At 46.5% G+C, this 27,255-nt stretch overlaps 1 protein-coding gene across 1 annotated transcript in view; it reads left to right on the top strand.

The window, feature by feature from the left end:
- The window catches only part of EXOC4 (exocyst complex component 4), a 431,048-nt gene that overhangs the window by 356,894 nt on the left and 46,899 nt on the right, over positions 1 to 27,255 (top strand). The window contains exons 13-14 of the mRNA XM_074573187.1: positions 1,388 to 1,543; positions 13,340 to 13,518. Coding sequence (XP_074429288.1) covers positions 1,388 to 1,543; positions 13,340 to 13,518 — 335 coding nt within the window. The remainder of the gene's footprint in view (positions 1 to 1,387; positions 1,544 to 13,339; positions 13,519 to 27,255) is intronic.

Here is a 27,255-nt window from a genome sequence, read left to right as displayed (position 1 = left end):
TTAGTCTCTTAGCACACAAGGGGTGTCTTGATTCTGTTGTTAACCTGCAGCTAAGCCTCTCCACAGGAACAGGACCTCTGAGACCTTTTCTTTCCAGATGCTTCCTTTCTCAAGTCACACCGCGCTTGCCGCTTGTTTGGTGGGTTTGCTGTGTTCCCGTTACAGAGGGCAAGAAAAAATCCTACTGCTGCCCATTGGAGGGGTCACCACCATGCTTTGAGTGATGTGGACAGGTAGCACGTGTTTCTTCTTGGGCTGGAGAAGCAGTCCAACTGGTCACCAGGCAAGGACCTCCTAGAAGAGCCTTCCAGGTGCTCACCAGAAAAGGAAATCAGTGATAGGATCTAGAAGAAAACCCTAACTCCTGCTTGCCTTTCGCAAGGCCAGGCTGGATGGGGCATTGAGCAACCTGGTCTAGTGGGAGGTGTCCCTGCCCAAGGCAGGGGGGTGGGACTGGATGGTCTTTAAGGTCCCTTCCAACCCAAACCATTCTGTGATTCTATGAAGAACCCCTCTCAGATCCTTGCTGTCTACTCAACAACCCAAGAACGGGAGAGGACTTTCCTCTCTCTAGTCACAGTGTGCCAGTGAAGTAGCAAACACTGATGAGGACTATGCTGATGGTTGTTCATGAGCGATCACGACACAAGAAATAGGCAGCTTATTGACTCCTCCAACTACAGCATCCCGTTTGTCTTCTGCAATTGCCAGTGAGGAATTCACATTAGTTTTACACTGCCAAAAATATTAAACAAGGAAAGTCTTCATAATTGGAATACACCGTGATCTTTGATTCAATTTCACAAATACATACAGTTATCTGAAATCTCTGTTATTAGATGTTTTGGATGACTGGAGAGAAGATCCTGGAGCCTTCATTTCCTTTCATTGCTTCAGACCTGGTCCCCAAGCTGGGCCAGCTGGTGTACGGTGAGCTGGTGGCTTCCACCCAGGTCTTCCTGGGCAGGTTTCCACGCTGCAGTCACAACACAATCAGCAGCGGCTGGCGAGCTCGATTGAGATTGCAGAGAAGAAATGAGCCATGGAGAAACTACTTTCTTTCTCTTTGAGTATGGAATGACCTCCTCTGCACGTGTAAATGATTGCAAGTTGAATGATTTCAAGGGTGGGGAGAATATGGCCCTTTTCCCTTTAGAGGACTCTATCAAAGTACATCGAGAGTTATGAGTTTGAGCAAATTTTATATCCTGTCCACCTGTGTTGCCATGTTCTCCCCACGAGCGCTTTGTTGAATTCCTCTTTGGGCCCTTTCCATAATGCTTAATGCACATTTGTATGTGATAGGGATTTTAACGGATATGTGCGGAATTGCGTGAAAAGTACAATTTGCTTCACGCTAATGTGATTGTTGCTGCTTTCCCCGTAGGAGCATCGTGCAGTCGGATGAAAAGCTGGTGATCAGCGCATCCTGGGCTAAAGATGACGATATTAGCAGGCTCCTGAAATCTCTGCCCAACTGGAGCAACATGGCTCAGCCCAAGCAACTGAGACCCAAGAGAGAGGAGGAGGAAGACTTTATAAGGTAAAATATTGTATGCAGTTGTAAAAGGGTTTCAAGGAGAGTAGCAACAATGGTAAAACCTGCTGGAAACACAGTAATTACAGTGATTGCGTAGCTGTTGGGTCCTCAGGTGTGAGGATAGGTTGAGATGTGGTCTTTCCTCGGATGGCGTAATGAAACTTGAGTCTCCTTGCGTGCTGTTACGCTGTGTGGTTTTAAAGCCAGGCACCAGCTTTGCTGAACTGAGAACTTCATGTGCGTTGCCCAGGTTTGGTTCTGTTAAGAAGGAGAAATCATTAGGGAAATTTTCTGTTTCTGGGCTTTGCTTATCAGTATGTATTTGCTTGTCATATGATGGATTGGTAGATAAACCGTCCTGAAGCTCCTCATCCTTCAAGAGAGAGGAGAAAGCAAAGCTTCTTCTCAGATGCAGCAAGGAACTGAAGAGAGGGAGGCCATGGTTCAGTAAGGAGGCTTCAGTGACAGCACCAGCTTGCTGGTTTCCTACCCTTGTTGCTCATTCTGTTCGCTCTGTTGTTCAAACAAGGCTGTTTGAAGAATCGTGCTTGTCAGCCAAGTCAGGAAAGTGGCTGAGACTGGGGAGGGAAAGGAAGGGTCGTTTTTACTTCAGGCAGATCCTTGTCCTGGTTGATGGTGCTACCCTGATCGCCCATGCAATGAAGAGGGCAGCAGTCCGTGACCTAATGGTGGGGCCAACTGGTTGTACTGGACAGGAATTTCCAAAACTGGCATTGTCACCAAAGCTGTCCTCCATTTGAGCCATGACCTCATGGTGTTTCTCCTCCGTCCCGACCCCAGGAGCTCTGTAAGGAGAGTCAAGTGAAAAATATTGGTACCTCCAGAGGGGATTCTTTCAGAGGCAACTTACTGTGTCCAAAGCAGATTGTTACTACCTTTTCAGGCAGGTGAAAGCCTGTAAGTAGGCAGATTGCCTTTCCCTGCACACTGTAAGTGGCCTAGTCTCTGAATCGTTGTCATATCCTGAAGAAACAGGTCCTCTTTGTCATTCCAGCGAGTCAAAAAGCTTGTCTGCACACTCCCATCACTATTCATCACTTCCTTGATTGGCATTTGGCTATAAAACTGTAGGAGTAAGTGAAGCTGTTGAAAATTAAAGTCTAATTTGCCCAGATTGTCATTTTACTTATTCACTGAATGCAGGCGCAATAACATAAAGATGATACAGTCTAGAGAGAGGAACGACAAAGAGTATAAAATATGTCTAGTCACAGAAATGTTTGCTCGTGCTGCAGTGGGGATAATCAGCTTTGCCAGTGTTTTAAAAAATCTGCAGCGGTCGTGGAAGAGTGAGGATGCAGAGCCCTCGAGGTCTTTGTGCACTCCCTGGGGTTTTTTGAGATTCATGGGTTCGGTGCCAGCCTCCATCTTCGCCTTCACGTTCTTCCTTTGTTTCTTGGCACAGAAAGGTGCTGGGGTGCCCTCCTGGCTCTTACTGTGATTTATGAGCCTTCAGCATGGGACACCAGAGCTCCCGTGCATGCAATGATGGGTTCTACTGGAAGAGCGTAACCTCCCAGTGTAAATTCTTGGCCAGGCTAAATCTGATGGCCAAGCTCAGTCTGATGCTAGGAGTGCCAACGTTTTGATCCTACTATTCTTTTTATTCCAATATGGTCATTTTACTATCCGTTAATTGAAGTACTTTGTGAAATTCTATCAGCAGTGTTAGAATGGAAAGCCTATTAGGTCATCTACGTTGAATTCATTGGGAAAAGCTCCGGTACTGTTCCTTTTTTCTTAGCCTAGGCATTAGAACCGAGATCTTTTCTCAGTATCTGTTTGCACAGAGCACCATGTACTAAGCCTCAGCTCCTCAGGGTGCTGTGTGAACACTCCTGCAGCGTTAATTTAAATGATAATAATTAGCCTGCGCCAGTTTTAGCCATTGATGCTAAGCGACATGGCTTATAAACTTCCTCAAGAATCTGCGCATGGTTGAATAGATCTCTCCTGAAAGCTTCAAAATAAAATTAATTGCTTGTCCAATTTTTTGTCATCTTCCTTCCATTTAAGCAGACTTTTTTCAGACTTTCTCCTAATAAAAAGGAACATGATTTCTTCGCTGCTGTTGCTTCTTTTCTCTTCCTCTTGGCACTGCTGATGAATTGGGAATAATTCTGCTGTGGCCTGAACACTGCAGTGGAGCCAAAGGGGAATGGCTCCTGCGGATACCTTGGTTATTAGGGTCATGGCTGTAATGGGAGAGCCTGGGAGAGCTCATTTTATTCTCAATTTAACCATCCAAGGTGTTTAAAACCCTGATATACAGATACCCACCTGTATTCATGGACCCCGCTCCTCAGCTAACAGGGACAGGACTGAGCATCCTTTTCTGGAAAGGAAGGTTTAAGCTTGATGAAACACAGGAGCATGTTCTTTTTGGACATAAAACAAGGCTGACAGCAGTGCTTGAACTACTACATCCCTTTATGAATGTCGCTAAGTTAAATATGTCCTGAAAGTTTACCACCAGTTTTTGTACCGTGGCAGGAAGAGATGTCAATGCACAGTTTTCTTTCCCTCCCCCTCCCCAGGTTTCCTGTAACTCATTTGTTTAATTAAAAAGAAGAATCCAAACGCGATGTCTTTGGGAAAAAAAAAAAAAAACAAACCTTCATGCGTATCTGTGTTGACAGTGATTGATTTTGTTGTCTTAACCCGCCACTATCTCTTTTGCGAATAGATGTCAAAAGGCAGGGTAAGATACTAGCAGAATCTTCCCATTAATATTCTGGTGTGGTTGGCCAGACAAAGGGACCTGATTGAGCATATTATAGTAGCTGAGAACTTGGCAAGGGGAGAAAGGAAAGAAAAGTCATGCCTCTATTCGTATAATTAGTTTTTAAAGCTCTGAAGGCTATTTGGCACCGGGGCGAGTGTGAAATATGCTGCCCTTATCGCTTTATAAAGGTTAGCTTTCAGTTCATTACCGAATCAGATATGTTGGTGATAAAACCCAAAGATGTATCATTTCCAGGTTTGCCTTTGACGAGGAAAAGCAATGTAAAAAGAGATTCAGATCTGGTCGCGCTCGAGTTACAGCAGAAATTCTTGGGTTGTGGTGCAGCTCTGCAGCGGAGGGGTGGCAAGGGCGCTGTGGACCCGAAGGGAACCGCGTCGCTGGGGCGCTGAGGAAGGTGTGCTGGGAATTCATGGGGCAACACGTCTGCCTTGAAACCCCACGTGGGTCAGAAGATCACCCCACAATGCCGATTATTCTGGTTGCAGATCTGAGATACCAAACCTGCGTTAGGAGAGGGCTGGTGATTTCCTTCTCACCTTTTGAATCCAGCAGGCTCCTGAACGCTGAACCTGGGATCAAATTCTCAGGCTAAAGTTAATAGAGCGATAAAAAAACACTTCTCAGCATCTCCATCTACCATATGACTTTTCCTTTCACTGCTTTTGGTGTCGTAGTGAGGATAACCCTGACTGCAGGGCGCTCCAGCTGCCTGCTGCTTCCTCCCCTGCATCTTCTCCTCACTTGAGGATGCTCATAGAATCATAGAATCATTTAGGTTGGAAAAGATCCTTGGGATCATTGAGTCCAACCATCATCTCCGCTCTACAAAGTTCTCCCTTACACCATATCCCTCATCCTCACTTGCTCTCCGCTAAAAGGAGGGGGATGTATTTGAGCAATGTGGCAGGATACCTGTACAGCAGCAGATCCTTCACTAAATCAGCCCAAATGGCATTGGTCAAAACAGTTGCATTATCCCTGCTAATTACAGAATCACGGAATGATAGGGGTTGGAAGGAACCTCTGGAGAGCATCTAGTCCAACCCCCTGCCAGAGCAGGATCACCCAGAGCAGGTGGCACAGGAACGCGTCCAGGCGGGTTTGGGATGTCTCCAGAGACGGAGACTCCCCCACCTCTCTGGGCAGCCTGTGCCAGGGCTCTGCCACCCTCACAGCAAAGAAGTTTTTCTGTTCAGACGGAATTTCCCGTGTTCCAGTTTGTGCCCATTGCCCCTTGTCCTGTTGCTGGGCACCACTGAGAAGAGTCTGGCCCCATCCTCCTGACACCCGCCCTTTAGCTATTGATGAGCATTGATGAGATCCCCTCTCAGTCTGCTCTTCTCCAGGCTGAACAGCCCCGGGGCTCTCAGGATCTCTTCTCTCCTCCTGGTTTAGTTGATGCTGATCTTCTGACTGTATTTCCAGTGTAAAACTGGAGCCTGCGTGCAGATGTGGGTCTGCTTTGGAAATGTGTCGCTGTTGGACAAGACAACAATGTCAGGCTAAAGGAAGAGAGCAGGGATGGGCTACAGGGTGTCCCTCCAGAAGGCGTGATGGGAGCAAGAGAGGTACCCTCCAGTTTTGGATATATATTGGGACTGTGTTTTGGGAACCACTGTCTCGCCTCAGCTCCCTTGGGGCACGCAGAACGTCTTGCTTCTGTCCGAGGAGAGCCCATCATCCATCCAACGGCAGCAAAGACACTGGGGTACACTCCAGAGGATGGTATCTCCTCTCCCTTCCATTTTGTGGGGCAGGGTGGATGCAGCGGGTGGTGGGCGATTAAGCGCATCTCTACTCCAAACGCAAAGCTTTGGTTAGCGCTGGGAGCAAGATGTAGAGGTAAAGGAGGTTTTGGTCTGAGGCACCGCAGTGTATTAGAAAGGCTCCTGTGAGGGAGCCTACACTTGCCTCTGGTGAACTTCATTAGGTTCCTCTCTGCCCAGGTCTCCAGCCTGGATTCAAGTTCAGAATACATGTAATCCTCAAAAAAAAAAAACAAATCCAGCCTAAATCCTCCAAAACTTCTTTGCCTTCACAAGATAAGCAAAAGTAGAAGGAAACTCCTCGGATACCAGAGGGCAGTAACTCAGGAGGTTGGTCTAGAGCTCCTGGGACTGGTCACAGCTTGAATTATTTCAGCTGTTTCCAAAGGGTTCCCCGTGGTGTAAACTGCCCATTGTGTAAATAAACAGTCTGCGCAAGCCTGAAAAAGCAGAACTGGGAACGAGCTGGGACAATTTGCCTTGGACTGTTAAGTCCTTTCCTTGATGCAAAGGCAGATCTGTGATGGCAGAAGCATGGAGTTCAGGTCGTGCCTTGGGGTAGGGTGATCTTCCCTTGTCCCACCTTTCTGGGCAGCTGGAAAGCACTGGCCAAGGTTTCCATCAAAAGCTAAATGTCGGGTTCTTCCATCTGCTGTCTGGTGGGTGGTTTTCATAGCGCTGGGTTTGGAGCTTTCCATTATTTTTATTCTCTTTTGCTGTCATAGTGTTTCTCCTGACGCATGGTCCTTTTCTGAAGCCTTGATGTTTTATGGAAGGCTTTTCCCTTTCTTTCTCTCTTAGCTTTCCCTGCCATTCTCAGATGTAGCTTTTCTGTCTCGCTTTCCTTGTTTCTTTGCCTCTGAAGGATAAAAGATCTCCCTCTCCGATTTCTCAGGCTCTGTTCATTATATTGGCAATACTTTTAAAGGCTGAAAGGATGATTTGGGAAGATTGGCAGCAGACTGTAGACCTTTTTTTCCCTCCACCGAGACTATGAACCTGAGCGTACTGTAGGTGTGAGCCATTTCCATTTGATGACAGTCTACTCCTTTATGGGAAATGGGTTTCTAGATCTCTTTTTCGGACCCTACAGGAAAATGTGCTTCATCACGAGCACAACCAATACTAAATCCCGTTGCTGTCAAGAGTCTCATCCGAGAGGTGTAAAACTGAGTGAGCGCCTGGATCTTCACAGGGCACCTCCGTATCCAAGAAGTTTCCTTCTGCCTTTGCTTATCATGTGAAGGCAAAGAAGTTTGGGAGGATTTAGGCTGGGTTTCGGGTTTTTGGAGGATTACATATATTCCAAACCTGAATCCAGGAAGAATCTTCCAGCTTCGGATTCATTAATCCTACAAGTTGCGTTGTCCGTTGAAAAGAGTGCAGCAATGCCCAGCTCTTCCAGGGTACTTTTTTCGGGTAATGTGTGTGCCCCTAAACTGCATAGCGGGGACGGAGGGGGAAGGCAGAGGAGAAATGTGGAGATTGAGCTTCTCCGCAAAGATTTAATAACGGCTCCTGCTTTAATGAGATACTGTATCGCTAAATCACATCGTTAGAGCGACACAATATACTCCAAGATGCTTCCTTGTCGGCTGTGATAAATCGTATAATATAAACTTAACAAGACCAGAATATTCAAATAAATTTCAGCGAGAAGATGGCGTGTGATGTTACAGCTTAAAATTGTCAATTAGCGATGTCTGCTTTTTTGACAGTGTGGCGACCTCTCAGCAGAGATTCGGAGCTGCCACCGATTGCGCCGGTCCCTAATAGAGATGCAGAAATTGTTGCCGAGGCTTTGCAAAATCCCAACGAACCTCAAATCTGGGTCGTTTTTCAGGATGGGCTGGATCTTCAGTCCTTTAAAGCCGAATAGCTGAGGTTGGCGGGGTGAATTTCTCTCCACCGAGGATCCTTTGCAGCAGCTTTTCATCAGGATGGCAACGCCTGTTTGGATGCGCTGCGAAAAGTGGCCTCGATGTGCTGAATTTTTAAAATACCTTCAGGCGCTGAGTCTTTGAAACAAGGGGAACGGCGTCTTTCTGCAGGAGGATGGCTGGGCTGGCTTTTATTGTTTGTGCGGCAGCGAATCATTTCCGAGGGCTTCCCTTTGCAGGAAAAAAACCCCAAAACCCACGTGGGTTATTTGTTTCGGTGCTTGCGCGATTTTTTTTCTGCTTGTCGAACAACTTCTGGGTGCGAGAGGAAGCAACAAACCACCTTTTCTCTCTTTTCTTTATAAACAAAATCATAATAGGGATTTCTTCGACTGCGTCACGAGGAAATCTGTCGGCCCGGGTAGTTTCCATGTAGTTTTTAAGCACGGTCTCCAGGCTGCCCCTGTGGCTCAAGTGCAGCAACGGGAAACAAATGAGTTGTAGAAATTCCTGTATGACAGAAATGCACAGAAAAATCTACTGATCCAAAAGGAGCTGCGAAGGCGCCATGAAACTGGTGCAAATACTATCGTTATAATCTTTCCATTATGATGCGTATCATGTTTTGAGACTGTATATATAATATACTATACATATTTTAAGTGCTTTATATTAGGTAGCATATTGAGTTGTTACATGGCAAGCTTTTTACCCAGAAACTGTTTTCGCTAACGTTTTCATGGATGTTCAATTTAATGTGGTTTTTGTACAACACCGTGACAAAGCAGTAATCCTTGTTTTGCCAGCTCTTCCTAGAGCATTTGCATCTTTGTCCGGTTCACACTTTAATAGATACTTTTAGGGTATTTCCTCTCCAGCCACAGCTCAGGCCGCTGCTCTTAGCTGCGGTTTAAGTTCTTTTTGTTGCCTCTCCTGTGCAAGCATCCGATGCTCAGCTTTAAGCATCCCTCCAAGGTCTGCGGTCGAGAGGGTGTGAGGAAGGACGGGAGGTCAGGAGGTCCTCATTGGGTCAGTGTCTTCCTGCTTAGAATCATAGAATCGTCTAGGTTGGAAGGGACCTTTCAGATCATCGAGTCCAACCATCAGCCAAGGCCACCACTGACCCATGTCCCTCAGCACCACGTGAACCCGGCTTTTAAATCCCTCCAGGGATGGCGATTCCACCGCTTCCCTGGGCAGCCTGTTCCAAATTTTGACAGCCCTCCTGGTGAAGAAGTTTTTCCTAATATCCACCCTAAAGCTCCCCTGGTGCAACTTGAGGCCATTTCCTCTTGTTCTATCGCTTGTTACTTGGCAGAAGAGACCAGCCCCCACCTCGCTACAACCTCCTTTTAGGTAGTTGAAGAGAGCTTGGTGTCCCCCCTCCTCCTCCAGCTCCACGCGCCCTCCGAGCGAGCTTTTTCCTCGGCATTATTTGACGAAGGGATAATCGACACTAATTTCTTGGCAGAGAAAAGGGAGAGGAGCAGTGAGTGAATGTAAAGCTGCTGCCAAGGGGACATCAGAGACCTCCTTCCTCGTTCTGCAGTATTGATGCGGACACTTGGCTGCTGTTCAGCCCTGCTCTGACACGGGCAGAGGGCGCCTTCACCGTAGCACAGGTCATCCTGATTTATCACCCGTGCTCTTCCCCGGCCTCTCTTCCCTCACACACGGGTTTCCCGTCCTCTCATGTATATGCTGAAATACGGATGAGGGGAAACCTCGTCTCTTGTCTTCGGTCCCTCTGCTTCCAAGCAGTTTCGTTCAATATGTTGTTTAATTTTATTACCAACTCATCCCTCAAAAACATCTCCAGGGAGTCCCCCTTGGAGGAGAGGAGGGGGAAGCCAATCTGCCTGCAAAAGACTTCTTTGGGGAACCAGGACATCAGCCTCTCCCCATCCATGGGGACCATGCCAAGGATGCGCTGTGCATCCTATAGAGTGTCCATGAGAACAGGGTGGATCTAAAGCGGACGCATTGGTGGTCATTGCGTTTGGAAAGTGACAATAAAAAAATAAGAGAAATTCAGATGGTTTAACAAAGGGAAACAAAATGAGGTGCTTGGTTAATCGGAGGAGTAAGCCAACGCAGCCGGCCTGCTCTGCCAAATCGGAGATTTAAGAGGGAACCCGATTGCGATGCGCACAAATCCGCTGGGAATGGAGGCTGTAGCGGTGTGGCACAAGCAGCAGGTCTCGGTGTAAGGAAGAGGGAGCTCCCACAAAGAAACAGCCGGACAGGGAAGAAAGGCATTTGAATTCGCTTTATCCGCAGTGAGGTTGATACGCAATATTAATCTCCGTCTTGAGCGTGGATATATGCACAGCTGAATTAATCGCAGGAGAGTGGAGCATTGCCTTTTGTTAAAACGGTGTGGTTTTTACTTCATTCGGTTGTGAGGCTTTCTTGCCTTCTAAAATATATCATCTCCACGGCTGGAAATTTCCATCGTTGGGCACTCAGCAAAAGTTGCGGGATCTTTTCTTGTTCTCAGAAGCTTTGGCAAAGTCCAGACCTTCGTGGGTAAGGTAGGACGGGATTTGAATTTTCAAAACGGTGGTAATTCAAACCAAGGTTACCCACGGCACCATCAAAAAACCAGAAATTAAATGCAGAAGGTGGTTGCCGATCTCTTTGTGTGTGCTGGCTCTGCCGTAGAGACACACATACCAATACAAATGTGACAAGTATTGGCTGAGGAACTGTATGGAAATCAAAGGTTGGAAGATGCTATTTTAACGCAGGTATGCAAATGAGCAGAGTTAAGGCTGGATATTTAGTTGATTTGGGTTTTTTTATATCCTTCCAGTTAAGTGTTTAGCCCTGCAAATTTAATAAAGACAAAGAAAGGCACGTAGTGAATATTCTGTCAAGCAGGCATCCATAACACGAACGAAAATTTGCTTCAGGGAGAAGCTAACAGCAGGTTTAAATTGAAATTACAGGAATCTACCAGAACTTTTTACAGTTATCTTCTAAAAGGGAGTTACTTGCTGACGGTTGTCTCTGTTATAGGGTTCCGTTTGCGCGAAAGAGTGAAGTGGGGTTTCTGCAGTCAAGGAGATGTATTAAAGAAAACAATTAAATATATTTGCTGCCCTTTTGGTACAAACGTCCATTGTTTTAGAACGAGTGGCAGAATCTCATTGATCCCAACAACATTTTAGAGTATAGCTTCCCATAGAAGGCCTTATTTGTGTTCCTCCCAGGAGCAAAAATAGGAAATACACCATGCTTTGTGTTATATAGATGTTTCCCAGCCTGACTGAAAGCACTGTATTATTCATGCACAGGCTAGTCATCCAAAGCAGTGCCAAAACAGTTTCTCTTTACGTGTGGGAGAGCAGAAGAGTCGTCCCTGCGATAAAACCGGATCTGTAATCGCGGCTGTGGGCAGCGGCGGGGTAGTGACTCCTCATTTTAACAGCTCTCAAGTTGTGGTTCCCAAAAAGAGTGCTTTTTCGGTGGCATTTTGTATTGGAAAGCCATGTTAACGAAGGTAGGAATTCACAAAATGTTTCATTTCTTATTTTTCCGAGTGACTGGTGGAGTTGCCAGTGGGATTTAATAGTCTCAGTCAACAGGAGTGGTTTGCTTGGAGAGGGAAGAGCGTATCTGTAAATGTCTTCTGCTCCACAGGAACAGATGAGGATATGAGTGTTTGTAGGTGAGTAGAGCTGAGTGAGGTGTTTCGTGTTTGCCGTAGAAGTCAGCAACGTGTTTTCCGTGAATGGACGATTGTGCTTTACCAAAGGAAAAGATGTTCAAGCCTGGCTTTGAGCTTGTCCACCCAGTTCAACCTTGTATTCACCTTCAAACACCCGTGTGGACTTTGGATGAGATGCTCAGCTGTCCTCACTCCCCAAAGCTTTGCAGCCTCTCGTGACTATCTAATACCCAGTCAGGGAAGCTTGTTAAGGGCTTTCCTGAAGTTTAGAAAGGGTTTAATATATTTCCAATAGCCAGAGCGGATCAAAATGAGCCCCATCTTCCAGAGAGGAAGAACAGCTGAATTACCACTGCCATAGTCCACTGGAGCTGGAGATGTTCCTCTGTCTCAGTTCTCAGACACAGCCATCAGATAAGGATTCCTCCCAAACCATAGTACAGCCTAAGGCAGCGTATTTTTTTATTGTCAAGGAGAAGAAAATCCTCAAAGAGATTTTTTTTAACGAAGGCTATTTTTATTTTTTGCCCCTAACGAATTCAATGGAGCAATTTAAAACCATTTCAGGGTTGTTCTTTCTTTTTTTTTCTTTTTCTCAAGTGACAGTGAAGTCCCACAAATCTAGGCAGGCGTTGGCAATAAAACCGCTTAGATAGTATCTAAAATGCCCCGGATGGGATTATTCTGCTGCAGCTTGCTGCAGCTATTCTGCTCAGCAGCATCATTCCGCATTGTAAGTTCATAAAAGAGCTAATGACAGGAAGTGGAGATTTGCAAAGCTGAATGAAAGTGGAATGCAAATTCATAACAAAAAGAGCAACTAATGACGGGAAGAGGGTACTGAGGACCATGGTAAATGTGCCGCTTAGAGTCTTTCACTGAAACGCACTTGGTTTCGGCCAGGAGCTGTTGTAATGAGATGTAGGAACCACGTCCTGATTTTCTCCATCCTAACGGCACACAAAAAGTCATGCCGGAGGAGAGCTCCTTTACCTGCAAAATTGCCGTGCAAATCGTTCCGGGATGTAACCAAACAAGCTCTTCTTGGAGACAGGTATTGGGAAAGCTAAATCTGAATGTAAAAGATGGAACGTGACAGTGGAGTGAGCAGTTAGACTCCTTAAAAGAACTTTTTTCAGCTTTTTGGGGGTAAGCACGTTTGTCCTGGACATCATTTTTCACCAGGTGCTGTCTCCGTGCAAGTAAAATAACACATGGACCGATATTCAGAGTCATTTGTTTGTCACTTTGTCATGATAAGCCATCGGGTTCCACAGGAGATTTCTTTTGATAGATGTCTGGAAAAAAAAGTGAATAGGGGATCGGAAGAGCTGATTTACAAGGGAAGATTAAAAGTACTGCACGCGCGTTACTTGTTCATATCACAGGGAGACATGGAAATGCTGCGTGTCTCAGGAAGGTGTAGGTGGTGGGTGGGGGGAAGAGGTGCGGGAGTTGATTGGGAGGAAGTTTGTAACTGTGAGGAGATTCAGAGATTGTAGATGTGGGGAGAAGGATAGAAAAAAACCTCCCTGAGGTAAAGGTGTCATTCACTGTAACGAGACTTCAAAAACTCCGCCAGACGACGTTCTGGAGACCCCACGCTGGAACAGGTCTACATTGGCTGGTTTGACCTTCTCCATGGTGTAACTGGTGTCTCCCCCTCGCTGTCCTGTGCTGTGTTTCTGAAGGTGGCTTTGGTTTGCATTTCAGGGCTGCTTTCGGCAAAGAGTCAGAAGTTCTCATCGGCAACCTGGGAGATAAACTCATCCCTCAACAGGAGATCCTGCGGGACGTCAGTGACCTGAAGGCCTTGGCCAACATGCACGAGAGCCTGGAGTGGTTAGCAGGTCGCACCAAGGCAGCCCTCTCCAACCTTTCAGCCACCCAGAGTAAGTAGTTCCCGTAGGAGAACCTTCGTCTTAGAAATCGAAACCAGCCTAAATAGGGGATTTTAGCAGGAGTGGGCATTTTTATTCTTGATTTCAAAGCGGGTTTGTGTCAGAGGGGAGTAGAAAGCAAAGCAGCTCCATCTCTTTCTTCCTGGTGTGACATCTGCTCAGCCTGCGGTGGGCACCAGGTGAGGCTGCCAGGGGCATCACTTCTAGCACAAGCTCTGAAGGGTCTTTCAACGCTTGAGCTTTTCAGCAGTCCCTGCTAATGACGTTGCACAGGGGCAGGTATCGGTGCCGAGACAGGTTTCATTTGCTTTAAAGCATCGCTACATCACTGAATATTTAAAAATAGATGTTTTATAAATTCAATAGAGAAATTGAGTGGGTCTTAATGAGGAATGCCCTAATGTGCGTGTCACTGGGGCACTGATGCTCAGCCTGCAAAGGCAGAAGCAACCCTTGGTGAAGTGGGGTGCTGGGAGGACAGAGACAGGGGACCCTGGAGACTCCACTTCTGCTCCTGGCTGTCAAGGATTGCCCACACTACCTTTGTGAGATCGTTTCGCTTCTCTGTGCTTCAGCTTTCGCTCCTTCTCCCAAGGAATAGTGATTTTTTTTTTTTACGTCTGGGAAGCGCTAGAGGCATGATTAGTGTTGCTTCTCTTCTCATTGCTGTCGTTGGTGTTGTTTTCACGGGGTCACGTTCAGAGGAGGGTTGTGGCTGTGCCCCAGAAGTTGAGCTCGGCGTAAACAGAGCTCCGCTCTGCTGCTTTCCACCAACACCTTCCCACTGTTATTAAATCACGAGGAGTCACCTGTAGCTCAGCAGACACGGGGTTGAGCTTTTTCTAGGGCCAGGGGTTTGGGTCTCACCTGCCTACCGAGACATTCCCAATAGCTGTCCTGTGTCACAGGTTGTCCCTGGGGAGGTGGCCGTGCATTTGTTAGAGCACTTCATATTGCCCTAGATCCCTGCAATAAACTGTTGGGTGTTTTACAAGTATTGAACATCCTCTGATGCCTAGGGATTATATTAAACACAGCTGCCTCAGGTGTGGAAGGCGGAATCTCCGCTACGCTATAAATAAGGAGCAGAGGAGAAGGCCCAGGGAAGTGCTGGAATCACCATCCCTGGAAGTATTTGAGAGATGGGTAGACGTGGTGCTTAGCAACGGGGTTTAGTGATTGTTTTCTCAGTGTTATGTTGATGGTTGGATTCAATGGTCTTAAAGGTCCCTCCCACCCTAGACCTATGATTCTATGAAAGCATTGCATAAAAAATTCCACACGACTTGGTGGAATCCCAGGACACATGGGGAGGCAGGGAGGACTCATGGCGTTTCTGCAGTTTGTCCCACAAATAGGGAGCAGGGTCCTGGGGGAAGGCACCCACAGAGGAGCAGGACTGCGGGTGGCCAGATCTTCTGAGCTCTCCTGGGAATTTGGCCTTGAAAATCACCTCAGCCTTATTTTTGGGGGGAAGTGATGGGGGAAATTTGCTGGTGCTAAATAAAGTTGTTAAAATAATCGTCCCTTGACAGCAGAGCATCTCTAGTTGACTGGCAAACCTTCCTACGGCTTATAGCTCTAGACTAGAGCAGGACCTTTGAACTCGTTACTGCAGCTGGCTGCCATCAGTTTGTTGGGATCCAGAAGGATAATTAAGATTATACAATCAGCCAACAACTAAAGACCCCAAATACCACAAGTAGCTTGAATATTCCTGTAACCCATACTTTGAGTTCTCAATGGCCGAGTGACAGGAGGAATCGTTGTGCTCTCACGGGGTGTGCTTTAGAAGATTATTAAAAAAAAAAAAAAAATCAAAGAAAACAAAACCTAATGGAAACTGCTATCAGAGTTCAGTAGCCAAATGTTTATTCACAGAACTTTAGTTACTGGGAGAGTTCTTGGGGCTGAGGAGTTGTGCTCTGACAGTCAAAGCTGTTAAAAATAAAAACATCATTTATAATTTCAGTTCCAGTTGAAACTCAATTTTTTTAATAAATCAATATTTTCCGAACATAAAAGGGCATGAGCGTGACTTTCAGGCTTCTGAGAGGACGTTACACGCAGCAGTGAATAAACATAAAAGTACGACGTGTAATATTTCACTTGGCAGCGTCCTCCTGACAATAAAAATTCATCTTCCTTTGTAATAACTTTATACCAATGCACTAAAATGTCTGTACACAAATGCCAGGAGTATCTGAAACAAGAGGAAGAACGAGCAGTGTTAGAAAATGATAGAGGCTGTTGACCTCGTGGTTATAAATGAAACCTGGTGGAGTGTATCTCATAAATGGAACATCAATAGAGCTGCCTGCAATCTATATGGGAGAAGTAAAAAGCGATGCCGTGGGGCAGAGGCGGTGGCGTAAGTCAGATGTATTTACAAATCCGGGAAGGTGCAGTGATTTACAGGGGAGAGCAATCCTTTTGGGGAAGAACACAAAGAGTAAACAACAGAGGGAAAACGAGATGAGATGTCTCTTTCCATCCCACCTGGACGGGAGGAGAACAGCGATGCAAATGTGCTCGGACTGAGCCGAGAGGAGGAAAAACTAAAACTACCTATTGTTTCAGAGATTCATACAATGTTAATGCCATTAACGCTCAGCTGTCATCTGAGATAGTCTGTTCTTTTCTGTCGTGGGTTGATCATCTGCATTTCTGAGCGTCTCTTTGCTGGAAGCCGCGGCATGTTAATGAGCAGCAGTGGGAGGGAGGAGGGGAAAGAACTGACCGAAAGTAAAGCTAAATAAAGAGGTTTTCTGCCACGCGCCGAAGCTCACCAAATTCAGGCTCAGATCGCCGTAAGTGCAGCCAGCTTTGTCATTTCAACATCATTAACTTTAAAGACATGCCCCCGTGAAACCCAAGCATTCCGGTTCAATGCAACTGGAGTCCGTGTTTCGTCACACACAAGCCAACGGGCCATTAGTCACCCCGCTCTCTTTTGTGGTAGCTGACTTTGGGCAGGTGACAGGTGTTATATTCCTTTGAGCAGCTCTGTCTTCTGCTTTATTTTTCTCCTTGGACTAGATGCTACATTGAAGTGCCTAAGAGCGGTAATCTCATGAACTGGTAGCAGTGGTGGGGTTTTATCTTCCGTGCTTGCCGCATGTTGGGCCAGTGCATGATGGGAACACATGTCCTGGTCTTTGATCGTTTCTCTTTTCTGTCCCAGTGACTTGAGAGTAAATCTTGGTCCCACTGAGGGCATCGCCAAGCGCTCAGTGAGTGATTTGGACCGGAATTTTTGATGCAATGCGAGAAATCATAGAATCATAGAATCTTCATGGTTGGAAAGGACCTTTGAGGTCATCGAGTCCAACCATACACACACACAAAAAAAAACCTACAATCTCTGCCACTAGAGCATGCCCTGAAGTGCCACAACTAGACGTTTCTTAAACACCTTGAGGGATGGTGACTCAGCCCCCTCCCTGGGCAGGCTGTTCCAGTGCCTGACCACTCTGTCAGTAAAGTAATTCTTCCTGATATCTAATCTAAACCTCCCCTGCCGCAGCTTCAGCCCATTTCCTCTGGTCCTGTCATTATTCACCTGGGAGAAGAGGCCAACCCCCACCTCTCTCCACCCTCCTTTCAGGGAGTTGTAGAGGGCAATGAGGTCTCCCCTCAGCCTCCTCTTCTCCAAGCTCAACATGCCCAGCTCCCTCAGCCTCTCCTCATATGCCCTGGTCTCCAGAGCCCTCACCAGCCTGGTAGCTCTCCTCTGGACACGCTCCAGCACCTCAATGTCCCTCCTGTACAGAGGGGCCCAGAACTGAACACAGCACTCGAGGTGAGGCCTCACCAGTGCCGTAATCTCCAAGAAGTTCATGATATGCTGGTGGTGGCCTCGTATTCCTTGCCTGTAGGAGGTCGGTAGCTTTTCCAGCAAAGCTTCCTTGGCTGCAGTTGGGCAATTTATAGGCATAGCTATAGGTATTCAGAAACCCCAAGCTGGAGCTGGGCAGGTATGGGCGTGTTTTGGGAAATCCTGAAAAGGGGGCTGCCGGTTGGTGGCTTTTTGGTGAGACTGTCAAAAGGCCCCTTCCTAAAGATAAAAATTCAATAACATTTTGCTGTGGCTGTGCCACAATTATCGCTCATTTAAAAACAGTCTTGCTAATAGAGTGTTTTATCATGCTGGCCAGTCTTTGCGTTCTTCATTATTTAGTGTTTGCTAAGCTGATGGCTCTTCCATAGCTCTTCCCTTATCTGCACTCCTTCAGAATTGGATTTTATATTTCCCGAACCAGTCAGATATGACAAAGTCATTTTCTTTTTCTCTTGTCTTTTGAGGGAATACAAACTTCTTTTTAACAATACCCATTTAAGGATTAAAGTTGCTGGAAGAAGATGAATTAACTGAGGAAGTCAAGTAAATTTTCAATAGGTTATACATGAAAATGGAGGTGGGGTTTCCTCTCCTCTTCCTCTCCTGCTTCTCTGCCTGACCATGTGCAGATACAACCTAGACTCATCCTTTTCCCTTGCCGGAGCTTCAGCCTTCTGAAGCCCTCTGAATATTTTACAAAGAAGGAATTATTATGCACGATGAAGAAGTTGGGACAATCTTTACATCTTTAAGATGGTTGCATGCTGCGTGTAGGTAGGAAGATGAAAGATTAGCCATTAGCTCAGCGAGTCGCAGCCATCCTTTTAAATTCAGCTCTTGGCATCTCCTGACTTCAGATCCTTGTAGTCAGCAGTTACCGACTGACTGGCTCGAACGTTGAGTTTGAAATTACTTTCTCACAGAGCTCACATGAAACAGGATCGTATTTTTCTTCTAGGTGGCTTATTGGAAGTAAAGTTTTTGCATGTGCACCATGTGTCCACGTATGTTTATAGATCAGTAGACACCCTTGCACCCACCCAAAGGTTTTCTTAGGGTATCATGTTCACTTTCTATGTGTGCTTTCTTTTTCTTGTCCTTAATGAAGAAAATACGATTTTAGTACCTTAACCATTTGATCTAGAAAAACAGGACTCCGGCAGTAGTCTCAAGAAAAACATCTCCTCTCCTGTCATTACCTTCCCCACAAGAAGAAAATCTCTTTAGAAAAGGATGCCGATGCTCCATGTTTAGTCAAAATAGGGAGGTGCATCAAGGACCCTCCCTGAGAGGAAGCATTGGGTCAGGAGGGTGTTGAAATCAAGGCAGAAATGGAAAAAAAACTTGAATGTTTTTATTGCGGGCTGTTTGTTGGGTTTTTGTAGCACCCCAGGTCCTGGATTCATGCAATTGCTTGAGCATCTTCGTGTATCTGAAGGATCTGAAGTGTGAAGGACTCAAAACGTACAGTTTTTTAAAACCAGCCCTAAACCAATGATTTCTTTGACAGTTGTGAAAGAAAGCTCTTGACTTTCAACACCAGCTCCTCCCTGTTATAGATTGAGGCCCAATAATTGACAGGAACCAGTCCAATTAATCAAATTAGTTTATTAAGCAAGCGGCAACAAGCAAAACAGCGCTGGGCAGCCGGGGAGTCTTTGCTCCGCCAACGGCGCACACCCCCTTCCCGAAAGTAGTTGATTATATATACTCTTCTGGTTCCCGTATATGTGTCAATCCTGGTATATGCCGTGTCTGAGTGACGTGTTGCTAGGGGGTCGGTCTTGTCCCGCCTCCTGATGGTTGTGAGGCTGAAGGCTCCTCATCTTTATCAGTGTCCTTGGGGAGACGCTTTTCAGCTTATCTCACAACTTAGCTCTTCCCTTTGAAGTGTTAAAACACACCAGATGCCTGTGATTTAGGCCTTTAGGTGTCAAAGTGCCCCAGACAGCACACCGGATGCCTGTGATTTAGGCCTTGAGGTATCAAAGTGCACCAGATAACACGCTGGATGCCTGCGATTTAAGTATGTGAAGAGTCGAAACAGTGTAAGTTTTCACCAGCCTTTAAGAAAGCCTGATTTGGTTAACAAACATGATTCTATTTATTACATCCCTGTCTCCTAGTGTGCCTTGGAAGTTGGCACTGGAGCAACGATTCCTTAAAAAGCAAAGATTCAAAGTCTTTGACACCAACCTGCTTCAAAGAGGCATCGGGCTGACCCTGTGTCTGCAGTGGCAGAAACAAGAAAGTGAACTCTCAGTAACTGAGGAAGAGTATGAGTACATGCTTGGAATTAACCTCCGTAGCTCAGCCCTGCCTACCTATGGGGGAAGCACGCCAGCATTAGAGGAGATGCCTGGGAGACCTCCTCCAAGGGCTCACTCCATCGCTGGCTCCCCAGTTCAAGAAGGACAGGGAACTACTGGAGAGAGTCCAGCGGAGGGCTATGAAGATGGTGAGGGGACTGGAGCATCTCTGTGCTGAGGGAAGGCTGAGAGCCCTGGGGCTGTTCAGCCTGGAGAAGAGCAGACTGAGAGGGGATCTCATCAATGCTCATCAATAGCTAAAGGGTGGGTGTCCAGAGGATGGGGCCGGACTCTTCTCCGTGGTGCCCAGCGACAGGACAGGGGGTAACGGGCACAAACTGGAACACGGGAAATTCCATCTCAACATGAGGAGGAACTTCTCTGCTGTGAGGGTGGCAGGGCCCTGGCACAGGCTGCCCAGAGAGGTGGTGGAGTCTCCGTCTCTGGAGACATTCCACATCCGCCTGGACGCGTTCCTGTGCCACCTGCTCTGGGTGACCCTGCTCTGGCAGGGGGTTGGACTGGATGATCTCCGAAGCTCCCTTCCAGCCCCTACAATTCAGTGATTCGGTGGCTGCCGTGCCCTTGAGGACATCTTAACCCCGCTGGTGCCAGTAAAGCTGTACCCGCAGCAAAACAAGCAGGAGGAAGCCGTTTCTCCGCTGCCTGCTCGTCGCTGCACAGACACGAATCGCCATTGCTCCCTGGCAGAGCTGGGTCTCCGCTCCGGTGATTTGCATTAGACACGGAGCTAATTCCTGTGTTAGGTTAAGCCAGCTGCAGGCAGGTTTAATGAGAAACGTGGGAATGCCACGCTCCCTTTCCAAAGGAGGGGTTTGCATGGACCATTGTGGGGAAATGGCTTTCCAGCCCTCCCCATTTCACACAAGCCATATTCGGGGGGTGGAGATGAGCCAGCTCCGGGCAGGATGCTGCCTGTCCCCACCTCTGCCATCCATCCCACCCTGACAGCCGTCGGCAGGCTGTGTATGTAATGTCAATATGTCAAAGTGATGCAGATGCCCATACGTAGACTGGGAGATGAATCCCTCTTGTTCTTCCCGAGGAAGTCCTTTCCCATTGGATTCTTATCTCTGGGTTTTTTCACCCATTTGAGCAATTAAATTTGTACCTCATGATGTACGTGTTAGAATAGAATAGAATCATCTTGGTTGAAAGGGACCTTTCAGATCATCGAGTCCAACCATCAGCCTAACACTGCCAAGGCCACCGCTAACCCATGTCCCTCAGCACCTCGTCTACGCGGCTTTTAAATCCCTCCAGGGATGGTGGTTCCACCACTTCCCTGGGCAGCCTGTTCCAAGGCTTGACAACCCTTTTGGTGAGGAAATTTTTCCTAATATCCATCCTAAACCTCCCCTGGTGCAACTTGAGGCCATTTCCTCTTGTCCTATTGCCTGTTCCTTGGGAGAAGTGACCGACTCCCACCTCTCTACACCCTCCTTTCAGGGAGTTGTAGAGAGGAGATGGAAAAGCCAATGTGGAGCCAAATACAAAAAGCCAGTGTGGAGTTTGTTACTGTCACAGGCTTTATCTAGGAATTCAACAGGATTCAATTATCTAGGAATTTTCCCATAGCGCTCTCAATTCCCCCTGCCACGTTGCAGTGCAATCCTGTGGTTTCCAAATTCGGAGCCTCAAATCCCGTGTGGGGTTGTGAAGCAGCCAGGTGTAATTGCAGAAATGAAATAAAAGCACAGTGAGGACACCAACAACAAAGCTTAGGAGTCATTGGCTTCACCTATTTGTGTTGCAGAAAGAGGGTGGCTCTTCCCTGGAAGCTGGGTCTGGTTAGGAACGCCGTCAGGATCCGGTTTGTTCTGTTAGTTTGTTTTTAAGGTGTTATAAAACGAGGAGATTTGTTCAGGGGCATTGCAGGGTGTACAAGGACGGAGTTTGGCCCTTCTGAAGTATCTAAAAGGGCATTCAGCCTCTTAACTTCTTTATCCAAGGTGCTTCCAAAGCAGGTAATTTTCTCCTGTTTGGGGGTGCTTTCACCCCAAAATCGAAGGGCAACGTGCAGAAGATGCTTTCACCACTTCTGCGGATGGGCAGCCCTTCACCCTCCAGACTTGCAGCGGTGCGGGTGAGCTACGACTTCATTCAAAAGCAGGCGGGGGAGGAAAAAAACGTTTGTGCTGCAGCTTTTTACCAAATACTGCAGCTCTCTGTCATTGGCTGGTGCTTATTAATGATAACAGTGAGCATTTGCATTGCCTTTCCCAGCCATAGACCTCCAAATACTTTGAAAAGGTTAGTGAAGGCCATTACAGGATCAAGACTATCCCGGACCGCTTGGCTCCCGGAGGGTCAGCCTCCCCTTTTCCCTGGCTCCGTACGCCTCCTCGTGCTGAAATAGTCTTTGATGGCTAATAGCGAGCATCCCGCAACACTCGAGAAAGTGATGCCTTTTAAAAGTGATGGCGGAGCCCCTTTCTACCACTCTGCCGGAGTAAAGGAGCTATAATTCAGAGTCACTTTAAGGCCCCTTTCTGCTGACAGGAGTGGTGTAAAGGGGGCTCAGTACAAATGAAAATCAGGCCCGATGCGGTGGTAAAATTGATGCCTTTTCATTTCGCAGTCGGGCCACACAGCGGTGGTGAACTCAGACGGGTCTTTGTGTTTAACCCCGGCGTTTCTAATGAACTGAATTCAGCTCTTAAATGGGGCTATATTTCTCTCAAGTTGGAAGCTTATTTTTTTTTTTTTCTGTCAACTGAACTTGTAACACATCTTGCTGTATCGATTGCTCGTGGGGAACTTTTTTTGTAGAGTTCTATTAATAGAGAACCTTATTTAAAAGCCAGATTAAAGATGATCAACACATGCCTAACCTCATGCAGGAGAAGGACGCAGTGAATGCTCTTGCTTTATTATTGCAACAAAAGTAAATTTCTTTCTAAAACAGAAAAAGCTGCAATTTTTTCCCAAATGCAAACCATCTGCCGTTAACTTAAAAAGATAAATCTTGAGTGCTCGTATTATTTGATGAATATCTGTTGCTTCAATATAACTTAATCTAAATGACAGCTTTCCATTTTATCTTCTTAAGCTGTCTCATTTTCCAATACTTTTTTTTTTTCTTCTGTTCCACTCACTGAACAGTTGGTGCTCTTCTGCAATTGCTCCAAACGTGATCAGATCCCCTTCTCAGGTGCCCTGAACCTTCATAATACGATCATCTGTAATGTCTTTTTCCATCTCATCGCCGTTCACGCATCATCTGCCTGGAGATCTGGTGTCCTGGGGTCATCCCTTTCCACCCCTGCCTTGCAGACTGTTTGCTCAGGATCATGTGAACTCAGATTCTGTCTATGGAGCGTTTTATAGACAAGCACAACTTGACCCCATCCATGCCCTGAGCTGCCCGCAAGTTACATGAATGTGGGTAAGCCTGCAATGGGCTCACGATTGTCAAGCCCTGCAGCTGGGGAGAGCATATTAAATTGGCCTGGGAACGGCTGGCTCAAAATGCCGTTGGACGTCTTCATTCGCGTCTAGTTGGTTCAGAGGGGAACCAGAGGAAGCTAAAAGGAACAGGTCGTCTTGGGCAGCTTATCTGCATTGGCAGGGCTCATGTTGACAGCTCCCTCTTGTCAATCCCATGGTTCATCCTGTTCCTGTGCTGACATCTCTGGGATGCTGCAGAGATGGCCAGTGTCATCTCCTCGCTGCTACAAACCCCACCATTGTCCACAGCAAGCTTGGGGCTGGCATTTACTGAAGAAATGAGATACCTGCCTCGACTCAGGGGTTTCCCCAGGTGGGACTCCCCTTGAGCAAGGACATACTGTGTTCAGTTTTGGGCCTCTCACTACAAGAAAAACACTGAGGTGCTGGAGCATGTCCAGAGAAGGGCAACGGAGCTGGTGAGGGGTCTGGAGCACAAGTCTGGTGAGGAGCAGCTGAGGGAGCTGGGGGTGTTCAGCCTGGAGAAAAGGAGGCTGAGTGGAGACCTTCTTGCTCTGACCTGGTGGGGTTTGGTCTTTTCTCCAAAGTAACTAGTGATAGGACAAGAGGAAAAGGCCTCAGGTTGCACCAGGGGAGGTTTAGATTGGATATTTGGAAAAATTTCCTCACCAAAAGGATTATCAAACCTTGGAAGAGGCTGCCCAGGGAAGTGGTGGAATCACCATCCCTGGACGTATTTAAAAGCCGGGTAGACATGGTGCTGAGGGACATGGTTTAGTGGTGGTTTTAGCAGTGCTGAGTAAATGGTTGGACTTGATGATCTTAAAAGTTCCTTCCAACCATAACGATTCCATGATTCCATGAAGGGAGATCTTTGCCATCCTCAGGCACAGTAAAATGTGGATCTGCCAAGTCCAAATCAAACCATCTGTGATCATCTGCCAATTAATCACCATTTATAGTTTTATTAGAAGCTACAAATGTACTTACACTTACCTAAAGCTGCTACAAACAGGTTGGAGACTCCTAGCTAATATTTAGACCTTGAGTTGAGCAGATACATCATGTTGCCTGGAGTTACTCCATGCTGAATGGTAAAAGCCTAATGGGGAAACCAGTGTCAGAGTGCAGAGGCCTTTCAGAAGACATTTGGAGAGGAAATATTAAGTATCCATCAGTATCCTGACTTAGAGCATTTATGAGCCTTCTATCAATGACTCCAAGAGCCATCAGCAACACTATGGATGTGTTTTCCCTCAAAGAGCCTCCAGATTGAATGGGTTGATTTAACATATCAAAATGGAATTATTTTTGCTCCTCTAAGTGCCAATGCAGCAAAATTGTCTTGGATCCGAAAGCAAAGCTGTGTCTATTGGTCTCTTAACACCAACTGAAGCTGACCAAGAGCTGAGCAGAGTAATTCAGGCAGTGAGCAAAAGTCCAGCTGGTACCATCTTAGTTGAGTTGGTTTTGGAGGACTAAAGCCACAGAAAATTTGTTTGGGACAGCAAAGTGGTAAGACTAAACTTCAAGACCAGCAGGGAACTGCTGACCTCGTGAAGACACAATGACTGTTTTGGTAAAGCCTGGGCATTAGGAGATTCTTGTGGTTTGTTTTATAACATTCACCATAAAATTTCATAGCTCAAATATAGGTCTGCTTTGGTGGGTCCCAGGGAATGAAGCCACACAATCATCATCCAACTAAAAGCTCTTGTTTTCTTGTCAAAGTGATTTCCTGGTGCCTTTCAATGCCTTTTTTTTTTCCCCTTGAATGTCTGCAACGAAGCTGTTCTTATGGATTAGTGGTTGCTGCTTTCCCCAGCCTCGATGCTTTACATCAAATATTTAATGGTTAGAAAATGAGACGTCGTTTTTCTGACCTGGATGCTCAGCATTTGTCATTCTTTATCTCACACAATGGGCACACCACCGTGATGCAGTCCCAGTATTGATCTGGTGCCGTGGGGTCAGCACTTAGATTACCGTCATGATTACACTAATTACTCTCGTTCCATCTTTCTTTCCTCCCACCCACCAGCCTTAAACGCAGGGGATTGTCATGTAAATAAGTGACCTAATTAGCAGTGCTTTCAAACTGTTTTACAATGAGGATCCCTCATGAGTAATACCAGCAAATCAAGGTTTTTGTGGACATAACTCCAAAGACCCTGCTGTCTACTCCAGTTGGTTCAATGCATTAGAATCTGTTTATCTCTTCTGAAGAAAATGACTCACTGATGTCAAAGATTAATAGCACTAAGTCCATCGGCTTCTCCGTGGTTGTTAGAGGTGACAGCTTACTGTAGTGTGGAAGGGGCAAAATCATTTCCAAAACTAGGCGACCAGACTCAAAAGCGTGGTCAACCGTTGACGTCACCGGTGAGTCACTTTGCCACGGTGCGTGAGCTATAGGATTATTCTGATCTAACCAGCATTTATATTCCTATGGGACTTGGGGCAAATGACTCTTAAATAAGCAGGAATTGTGGAGAAGTCAGACTATGAGTCTGATGCAAAACGTAACTAATGTTCCTGTTGATGTTAAGGTCGTCTTTGTGCTTGTCTCCTTTCCTCTGAGTGCATTCCGTGTGTTTCCCATTCTTCAGCCTACGTTTGAAATCCCTTTGTAGTTCCCATGGATATTCAGGTTCACACCTTCCTCTAGATCCTCCTGGACAAGACTCAGTCATTCTCGTTTGTCTTCCGGCACAGACCTCCCTGCTGCTCCTCCTCTTGTTTTGCAAACCAATCTATTAAAAACAAACAGCCCCCAAAACACTACTGTCTATAATTGTCAACACTCAAAAAAGGATCGTTAAGGTATCTACTTACCTGTATTTATTTTCATTACACGTTCTTCGCCTTGTCCTTAGTTCTTTGCAAAGAAGAGCAGTTCAGCTCTTGGGCATCAGGACACCAGTTGACTTCAGCACTTCTTCTTCTTGCTCTTCCAGTGAATACAATAAACTGGGAGGTTTAAGGTCCTTTTAGAAATACATTCCTCTCAGAACATCTTCTACCCAGAGGAATTTTGCAGTGATGATGTTTTGGGGGCATTTATTGGCAAGATGCAGCTCAATCATAGGATCATAGAATAGTTTGGGTTGGAAGGGGCCTTTAAAGGCCATCTAGTTCCAACCCTCCTGCGATGAGCACGGATATTTTCAACCAGATCAGGTTGCTCCAAGCCCCATCCAACCTGGCCTTGAATGTTCACAGGGATGGGGCAGCCACAGCTTCTCTGGGCAACCTGGGCCAGGAGCTCACTACCCTCACAGCAAAGAATTTCTTCCTGAGATCTCATCTCAATCTCTCCTCTTCCAGTTTTAAAACCCTTCCCCCTCGTCCCATGGCTCCCCTCCCTGCTCCAGAGTCCCTCCCCAGCTTTCCTGGAGCCCCTTTAGGGACTGGAAGGGGCTGGAAGGTCTCCCTGGAGCCTTCTCCAGGCTGAACCCTCCCAGCTCTCTCAGCCTGTCCTCATGGAACATCATGGAGGACTCTGAGGAAAGAAAAGAAAAAGTTAAATTTATGCTTGTGTTTGCAAGGGAAGTTATGTGAAATCTCAGATGGTTCAAAGCATCACCCCCTTTCCTGGCCCAGTTGACCAGTCCCTTAACACAATGTCTTGCTCCCTCAGTTTTTAGTTCAACGTTGCTTTATAAATGTCCTAATACCAATCACTGTTTGTTTCTTTTCTAGTTCTGAGGAAGCCTTATGTGCAGGTTGACAGCTTTTTATAGATTTGGAATTTTTTTATATTAACCCTGGTGTGTGACCAGCACCCATCTTCCATATTCTTTTAGCTGCCAAAAAATGCATCAGCTCAGTTCATGTGGGACACATCCTAACAGCCGTGGGGAGAATCTGCCATGAAGTCAGTGCATAAATGTCTGTTTTTCCCCTCTGCCTTGATTCGCACAACGTGAATTTTTCCGTAATTTTCCCAAATGCGCCACGTTCCTGCCCAATGCTCACCAGCGAGTTAACGGCGGAACCGGCGTTCTCTGAATCAGATACCATAGCAATGTCATTAATTTGGTGATATGTACATTGTGTTTATTCTGAATGCTGTGAAGCATTCTTTATTAACAGCTGACCTAAAGTCATCTCCATCAGCTGTAAGGACGCGGTGCCTTGTGCGGA

Source organism: Larus michahellis, chromosome 1 (genome assembly GCF_964199755.1).
Source record: "Larus michahellis chromosome 1, bLarMic1.1, whole genome shotgun sequence".
NCBI classification, from domain to species: Eukaryota; Metazoa; Chordata; class Aves; order Charadriiformes; family Laridae; genus Larus; species Larus michahellis.
The sequence above is the reverse complement of the archived record's forward strand: the minus strand, read 5'-3'. Positions and strand labels throughout refer to the sequence as shown.